General features: G+C 27.8%; 1 protein-coding gene across 1 annotated transcript; it reads left to right on the forward strand.

Annotated features, from left to right (window-relative positions):
- The first annotated feature begins 803 nt into the window (after positions 1-803).
- LOC122196143 (protein FAR1-RELATED SEQUENCE 5-like) lies at positions 804-3,900 on the forward strand. Its single transcript, XM_052767848.1, has 11 exons — positions 804-921; positions 1,178-1,246; positions 1,322-1,387; positions 1,472-1,499; positions 1,585-1,663; positions 1,755-2,266; positions 2,329-2,587; positions 2,664-2,900; positions 2,990-3,088; positions 3,149-3,241; positions 3,337-3,900. The coding sequence occupies exons 1-11, from the start codon at positions 804-806 to the stop codon at positions 3,898-3,900; spliced, it is 2,124 nt and encodes a 707-aa protein (XP_052623808.1).
- Positions 3,901-9,727: the final 5,827 nt, after the last annotated feature.

Consider the following 9,727-nt stretch of genomic DNA (forward strand, 5'->3'; position numbering starts at 1 on the left):
GTTTTAATCATCAATATACATATCGATTTCTAATATTGTGCAATATTTTCATTAACATAATCTAAAATGTTAAGAATCTAGTAGCTAGCTAGTAAGTAGTAAATCACGTCACGTTGCTTAAATATGATAAGTAAGACCCGTCTGTGTTGTTTCACCAAAATGGACAAGTTTTTAGGATAAATTATGAGTTAAAATCATATATTAATGTATTATTGGATGAATTAATGAAGACGAAGAACAAGGTTACTGTCTTGCTGGGTTGATAAGTTTGGTGTAGACACAACGAAGAGACTTCGCGTACACTTTCTTGTGTACGTGTGTGTAATAGAAGTCATCTTATGGTCACAATACGTCAACAAATATAGTATATGAACAACCCTTATTTTATAATTAAAAAATCCCTTTACGACATGCAACTTTCTCCAGTCACATACATACATGCATACAACATATATATATATATATATATATATATATATATATATATATATATATATATATATATATATATATATATATATATATATATATATATATGGGAAGGCTCATGCAAAAATGCAAACTATATGTGAAAATGAAGGAACCAATCATATATTGCCACATCAATATTCACGTTTTCTTTATTTTATTACTTAAAAATATTAATAAAGGGTAAGATAGTAATTAACAGAAATTAGTGATTGAATACGTTCTTCATATAAATAACCGCAAACAAAAACTGACATATTTTGTATGTTTATGATCGACAATATCAACTCCATTAAAATCATTGATTGATTTACTTACAACATCAACTTGAAGAGATGTCTAGTAAAGAATATGAAGATATTTGTTCTAGTTATTTAATTGATAAAGCAAAGGAATCTTCCCAAAATTTAACTATCGGAAATTCATTATCAACGTTAGATGATGTTGATAAAGGCAAGTTTTCATTCTGTATAATTACTATACTTTTGATTCTAATATTCAAAATTTATAAATACCTAACATTACACTATTATGTTACACATTCATTACATATATTTTTACAATGACACTGAAAGTTAATTTCAACCTTCAAAATGATGTTCATGATCCGAAGAAAAAAAAATTAATCGTATGATTAATTAGTTTTCATTTACTACATATTTACATATAAATACTTATTTCAATATTAATCTTTCTGAATATTGGACAGGAAGTAATGAATCGGAAGACTCTTTCAATGTTTTAACTATTGAACCTTCAAAATCAACATTCAACAATGGTGATAAAGTCAAGTTTACTAAATAATAAGATGAATATTTATGATGTTATTATTCAATAATTAAATTTGACATAGAAACTGACTCTGAAGTTCAACTTTCAAAAGGAAATACAAGATCAGCAGCAAAAGAAAAGGATAAAGGCATATTTACCTACTTTATATTAAATACATAATTATGAAAATATCTAATATATTTCAATATTGAGCTTTTTGAATATTTGACAGAAACATCTTATATAAATCAAGATGATGTGTACATTCCACATGTTGCTGCAGATATCATTCCAAAAAAAAAGACAAATTGTGTCCACTTTAAATGAAGGAATTGAAATGTACAGAAATCATGCCAAAGCAGCTGGTTTTGGAATTAGATTAGAAACAACCAAATACGGGGATCAAAGTCTAAGGAAAAAACAAGTAAGATGCAACAGATATGGAAATCCAAAAAAAAAAAAAAAAAAAAAAAAAAAACATTGATACTCTTACATCCAAACGTCTGAAAAAACAGGAAAGGAAATCATATTCTAAGGTCACAGGATGTATGGCAATGATTGGTTTTGACAGAAATGCTGCAACAAATAAAATCACCGTATATGCATTTGAAGACGCACATAACCATCCACTTACTGAATTTAATGAAGAAAACATCTGCTCTCCAAATCATCGTCTTAGTATTTTTTATCAAGAACTAATTGTTAAAGCTTCAACTATCAATATTGGTGCCACAAAAGCACACAAGTTAAGAGCATCATTAAAGGGAGGATATGATAATTTGCCAGCAACAAAGAATGATTTCAAAAACTTTTGGAGAGATTATACAAATATTGTTGGACCAAATGATGCTCAATGTGTTGTAGACCAGTTGATAATTCGCAGAGATAATTATCAAAATTTCAATTTTCAATATAAGTTGGATGATGATGTGCTAAATGCTATGTTTTGGGTTGATGAAACAGGAAGAGAAAACTACTCTAAGTTTTCTGATGTTATATCAATGGATGCTACTTATAGAACAAACAGGCAAAATTATATTTATTAAATAATATTACATAAAAAGGGATACATTTTACAAATATTTTCAGGTACAATATGATATTTGTTCCTTTCACTGCAATAAACAATCATGACAAGACAATCAACGTTGGAGCAGGACTAATATCTGATGAAACTATTGAATCATACTCTTGGTTATTAGAAGCTTTTTTGTCATCACATAAGAAGAAACCAACAATGATTCTGTCAGACATGGATGCAGCATTATCTTGTTCAATATCAAAGGTGTTTCAAGGATGTACTCACAGATTATGTATGTGGCACATAATGTCAAAAATGCCATCAAAGGTAACACAAAATTTAATTTACTGAATTACATAAAGCTTATGAAAATATACTAATAAAACCAAATTTAACATGACAGATTGAAGCTGACTTAGTTTCAAATTCAGATTTCAAGAAACGCATAAATCAACTAGTTTGGAATATGAATATCAAACCATCAGAATTTGAGAACAAATGGGATTTGATGTTGAATGAGTTTCATTTGAAGGAAAATAAATGGTTGGCTGATATGTTCAACAAGAGAGATAAATGGATTCCATCCTATTTCAGAGATATACCAATGTGTGGACTTATGAAGACTACATCAAGATCTAAAGTTCTAATTCCTTTTTCAATGTTTTCTCAAGTCCAACCAACTTACTTGTTAATTTTATGTTCAACTTTGACACTGCACTTTCAAAGCAGCGTTATGAACAAAAAAGATTAGACATTGCATCAAGAGATACTTCTCCACAACTGCTATTTACAAATGAAAATTTGAAAATAGAAAAGCATGCATCATTGGTATACACACGAGAAACATTCATAAAAGTGCAAAAACAAATAAAAAAGGCATTCTATTAGTGTTTTCAAAAAAATTCGGTTTTGATTGATGGTCGTCAACAATGCACAATTATCTACAAAGAACTAAAATCAGGCAAGCGACCAGAATTCAAGGTATGCAATTATGCTACTTCATTATTATTTTAATTTAACATTATTTAGAATTTATAAATAAATTTTTGTAATAAAATTTTACTATTACTTCTCAGGTTTCTTTTGATGCAAAAGATGAAACAATTGAATGTGAATGTTTGCATTTCACATTTTTTGGAATCCTTTGTAGTCATGCTTTCAGAATTCTTATAGATTATGACATTCCCATGATACCTGAAAAATACATTCTGGATAGATGGAGAAAGAACATAGTGGATATTGGTTTTCAAAAGATAAACCAAAAATGGAGAGTGTGCAGTACAGAAATTTCAAATCTCTTGCAGGATGCAACTTCTTTTTTTGAGAAATGCGTTGAATCGGTTATTCATGACAAAGAAAAACTACAAGAATTGGTGAACTCTCTTCAACAATTAAGTGAAACTTGTGGAAAGGATGTTTCTACAAGATCAACTTCAATTCCAATAAAAGATGTGATTGCAAATATCATCGGAGTTCCAATTTCAAGTGATGTGAAAATCAAAGTACCAAGTGAGATAAAAACAAAATCACTTAAACCAAAACGCAAATGCAAAGGATGCAACCAATTAGTCAACCATGATGTAAGAAATTGCCCATTAAATCCTTCAAATGTGCTTAGGCCTTTCAAAAAACATCAATAATTTAGATTTGAATTTTAGATTTGTTTGTTGTTATGCTTCTCTGTATTAAAAATATTACTATTAGTCGCTTTAAACGATTCATAAGTTTATTATAATATTTATTATGGATAATATAATACTTTACTGTTTATATTTCATATATAAAAAGATATATGAATTTATTATCACACATAGAAATACAAAACACAAATAAAATATGCTTCAAACGGCATTACAATTGAATACATAAACGAAAAATTATTTCAAATCATTCAAATAACACAAACCGCACTTTAACTTCATAAAATATTCTAATAATAACAAAAACATTCTACTCTCAATCATCATAAACATAATTCCTTTCATCATGAAAACCAATCTTTTTGAATTACATACCAATTCTTTTTCCTTCAACATCTTCTCTGCAACTCTTTTGAGCATGTCTTTTGACAAATGTACAATTTCTATAATCATGTTGAACCAACGTATTTCAAAATTTACACAATCTCTTTGTTTTTTATACATATTATGTTGATGAAAAATATACATTATATTGCAATATATATTTTTAGTTATAACTTACACATATATATATATATATATATATATATATATATATATATATATATATATATATATATATATATATATATATATATATGCCACTAATCTTCCGAAATATATGATAAGAGTTAAGACTATTTTAAATCATCAACTACATATTCAGAATCATTTTAAGTAAAAATATTAACTCTAATGAGATTGAAAAATATAATATTAGATATTACACATGTATATATACGCAACTAATATTCAGAAATATATAATACTATATTACCTAATAAAATCTTTCATTTATTGCTTAAATGTATTCAAAATTAACAATTACAAAATAATAATAATAATAATAATAAATATACAAGTCAAATCGACTTAAAGACAATAAATACATACAACCCTTTCACATACAAACCTTTTCATCTAATAGTGACTTTATATTTAAAACATGTATATACACGCAACAAAACTTCAGAATTATATAATACTATATAACCTAAAAAAATCTTTCATTTATTACTTAAATTTATTCATAAATAGAGAAGTCAAATCAACTTAATTACAATAAATAAAAACCATTCTTTCACATAAAAACATTTTCATCTAATACTAACTTTATAATTTATATTTTAACAAAAAAAAATTAAGAAAAAAAAATAATGTAAAAACTATAAAAACCTTTTCATCTAATACATTATTTTGACATGCATGTGTTTAGGTTAGTACGTAGCGGTTGTTGGTGACATTTGGAAATCGATTAGCTTAATGACTTATAGAACACCATACAGATGTTACGTTTGAAATGGCTAAGCAAGTTATCTTTGTCTCATTTGTTAATTATGACACTCTTATCATATCCTTTTTGATAACGTACTTTTGGATTGGTAAGGGAATAAGGAATTTGAAATTATGACACTTTTTTCGAAATTTGTTACTTAAATGTTTTCAAAAATCTTTCATTTATTACTTAAATATATTCATAAATAGAGAAGTCAAATCAACTTATTTACATCAAATACAAACCATTCTTTCACATAAAAACCTTTTCATCTAATACTAACTTCATAACTTATATTTAAAAAAAAACTTAAAAGAAAAAAAAATGTAAAAAATATAAATAATAACAATACTATAATCACATTATAACATACAAAAAAAAATATTTTCTATATATCACATTAATAAAAAATGATAATATACACCGTTTGGTTTGATAAAATTCAAAAAAAAAAATTCAAATTCATACCAAGATAAGGATTACCATCTTAATGTATAGATAACATGATTAGCTAAACCTACAACCGCCAAAATAGACTATAATACTTATTGAAGCAAATGATGGCAGAAAATTAATTACCTCCTCTACTTACTCCGATTGTTACCGCTATATATTCCTCCTCAACATAAACATAAACTTACGGAAGAAAAAATATACATTGATGGCTTCTGAATCATTCCTTTGGGTAGTTCGAAAGTCCTCGGATTATCTTGATCTTTACGACACATATGGTATGTTCTTATTGTTAAAATCGTATTCTATTAATACTTATATAATCTTCTTTTCAATATTCATTCAGGGTGGGAAACAAAAAGTACTTCACGATGATGCTACATCATGGAGGTACTTTCGAATACTACCCAAATCACGAATACGATGGAGGCAAGGTTGACTATGTAGACTTCATCGAGGTTGAAACTTTCTCCCCAGAGGTATTTCATAGCATCTTATGTTCTTTTGGTTATGATGTTGCAACAACATATGCATACTCTCTAGTCTCGTTTGCTCCCTTAGACGTTGGTCTAAATAAGCTTGCTTATTGGAATGATTTCATTAACTTTGTCAAAAAAGTTAAAACAGAAGGTTTTTTTTTTGTGTTCAACAAGTTTATTTGGAGCATAATCAAACCACTGTTACAAACTTCTTCCCAAAAACTTTAAACTTTGCAAGCAACAGTTATCTTTCCACGAAACTCTATTCAATAGTTGCATCAAATCCAAAAATTACTGTTTGGGAGGCCAGGATCATGCTTTTTGACAAATTCAACTTTTGGATAAATGTTGATAAACTCATTGAAGCTTTGGATTACACCAAATATCAAGTGAATCTTCTGAGGAAGTAGATGAAGCTGCAAGGTGAAATGGTGGGAATTTGGGTTTTTTGGGTTTTTGGGTTTTTAGGTTTAAGTATATGGTGTTAGTATGAATATTTGGACTTTTATATAATATGTTTATGTGCTAAAACTTTTGGGATGACTGTAATGGGGACTGTAATATATTTTTAAATATTATATATGGTGGTTGTTATAAACTTATATTGTTAATATTATATATTATTATATATTATTGTTGATATGTTACTCTGAAAATTTTAAATATGATGGTTTTAAAAATTATAGATATTATGTATTTATATATGTTAATATTATATATGATTGTAAATATGTTAACTTTATAAAAGATTATACATATACAATCAAAATCAAAACCAAAAAAAAACGTAGCCACACATTTCATATATTATTATAAACTTATGTTTGAATAAGTACATTACATTCAACCAAAACAACAACAACCAAAAACAAACACACATTTAAAAAACTTCATAACAAATTGTTCTACTTACTCATTCATAACCATTACTATGAATACTTCTAAATAAACATAACGATTTGAATTTTACTTCAACAAAGATATATCAAGGACCAAAAGCAGCTAACCTAGCTGCTATATTGATAATGCCTTCATGATACATTACACGCCTGTCATTTGAAGAAAGCTTTTGATAATCAACAAGAAGTTGTTCAACTTCATTTTTCATTAGATTTACTTCACTCAACAGAATTTTCATAGAATATCTTCTTCGAAGATTTCTAAGTTGCAAAATCTGCTCAACACTTTCCATTTTAAAACCACATCTCCATTGAGCTAAAGGACCACCTTTATAAGTTTCCATATGACGCATCAAAAAAATCCCACAATCATTACTGTTACCTCTTGTTTTTCACGTCATATATTGATCAACAAATTCCATTTCATACATAACTGAAAAAGCCATAAAATGTTTTATGTCTTGAAGATATCTACCAAACATATATTTCTGCATTTACATATAAACAAAAATTCAATATAAATTATAAAAACAATATATATAACTCATTAATATACATAAACATTTAAACAAAAAAATACCAACAAACTTACCAGATTTTGAGTTAGATGTGGGTATGCTTTTTCAGAAGATCTATATAATATGTTGTCCAATATGACAGCTTTGTTTTTAAAATCAAAAACAAACACAAAGTAGTGACTATTTGCACATGCAGGAAAGAACACCTACATAAACATAAACAACTTCATAGTAAGATACAAAAACAAAATGAATAAAATTTACAAATAAAAACTAAACTTACCAAATCAATTCCTTTTAAATTTCTTTGTTCTTTAGACTCTCCCAAACAATGAAAAACATTTTCTTTAAAGTTCTTGTACACATCATCATATTTACATGCTTCACTATGCATGTATGCAGGATCCTAAATACAAAACAACAATTCATTTAACATCATAAAAATATACTAACAAATACTATACATACCAATACTGCTGTCTTGAAGAAGAAACATGAAGGAGTGTCCAAATTCCTAGCTCTCTCATCATAGTTCAACACTTCAACAAAACAATCAATAGTCCCAGAAAAAAGAAATTCTCCCGGATATAAGCTCTCAAACATGTATCTTTCCCCACGTTGTCCATTTATGCTATGAAAAAGATCATCCCTATTAAAATAAAAATAAAACACATTAAATTAAATATTATTTAAATATAAAAATATATATACATATACACAACCACATTACGTTGGATTCCCACATAAACTGAATAGCCAATTAGACTTGATATTCTCCTCCTTCGTCAAATTACTATCAATCTCAACAGCTCGTACAACAAATGGAGACCTAAGCACTGGAGGTAACGTTTGACTTCTCTTTAGTCTCGATGAAATCATATCTTTCTCAAGAATTTTAACTTTTTTAGTTTCATCGCGAGACTTAGGTTCATTCCCTTTGACTGAATCAGAACTTATTCCAACAGAAACAGAATTCTTACTAACATAACTATCAATACCTGGATTCACTTTTGGAGGAGTATACATATCATCCTCAATTACTAAATTAAAAGAAGGAATACCCTCAACTACACACTTTTCCTTATGACCACCCTCGCAATCCATAGGCAACTTAGTTTCAACAAATCCAGATTTCCCAAACGAATTTGCCGATCCATATTTATTAACAACAATACCTGGACTCACTTTTGGAGGAGTATGCATATCATCCTCAATTCCTAAATTAAAAGAAGGAATACCCTCATCTACACACTTTTCCTTATGACCACCCTCGCAATCCACATGCAACTTACTTTCAACAAATCCGGATTTGCCAAACGAATTTGCCGATCCATATTTATTACCACCAACGCTGTTGTTAATAGACTGCCCAGCATCTCGAAATTCATTAGACTTATCATCACAACTACTGCTTTTTCCAGATGACTGAAAAGCATATTCGCATTTATAATTACTATGACGAAAAGCTTTATATGCAGAACATAACTCTTTCAGCTTCAATCCATAAAACTCTACTATTTTCAAATTTCCATGCGTTTTAAAGGCTTTATCCACTTTCTTAGACATATCTACTAAACACCACTTCATTTCTGAATGAAACTCCTGATAACAATAAAAAACATAACAAAGTATAATTAATATCTAAAACTTAAATTTTAAACATAAAAACAACATACAAACAAAAAAATCATTTTCACCTTCAAAAATACACAATTAACATTACTTACTAAAATTGATCCTCTAGAAACTTCATCAACACTTTCCACTGTAGCAGATGGTCTACCAAAACCTCCATTAGAAATTTCATTCATTTCTCTCACTTTCAACTGCTCTAAAGTCCAATTATTAATTACTGGATATCTTCTAACCATTAACATTTGCCTACATTGAATCCTATCAACATATAGCAACTACAAAAAAAAAACAAAAATTAATAACAAAATATAAATATTTTAAATATTTTAAAAATATTTACTCAAGTAACATTAAATGACATACCGTTAGAAAGACACTAGCACCATTGAAGAAAGTCTTAATATCACTTCTACCCCAAATCAACTTTTCCTCTTTTACACAATTTAATACATATGTACACCAATCAAAATTATCTAACTTATATGATTCAGACAAATATGATAGAAGCTTCAAATTGCATGCACCTTG

Source organism: Lactuca sativa, chromosome 9 (assembly GCF_002870075.4).
Source record: "Lactuca sativa cultivar Salinas chromosome 9, Lsat_Salinas_v11, whole genome shotgun sequence".
In the NCBI taxonomy this organism is placed as follows: Eukaryota; Viridiplantae; Streptophyta; class Magnoliopsida; order Asterales; family Asteraceae; genus Lactuca; species Lactuca sativa.

Excerpts from the sequence above, each read along its gene's own strand:
- LOC122196143 (XM_052767848.1), top strand. The coding sequence starts at position 804 with ATGTCTAGTAAAGAATATGAAGATATTTGTTCTAGTTATTTAATTGAT. Across the intron at positions 1,664-1,754 it reads AAAGTCTAAGGAAAAAACAA|GAAAGGAAATCATATTCTAA; the intron begins GTAAGATGCAAC and ends CTGAAAAAACAG. Across the intron at positions 3,242-3,336 it reads GCAAGCGACCAGAATTCAAG|GTTTCTTTTGATGCAAAAGA; the intron begins GTATGCAATTAT and ends ATTACTTCTCAG.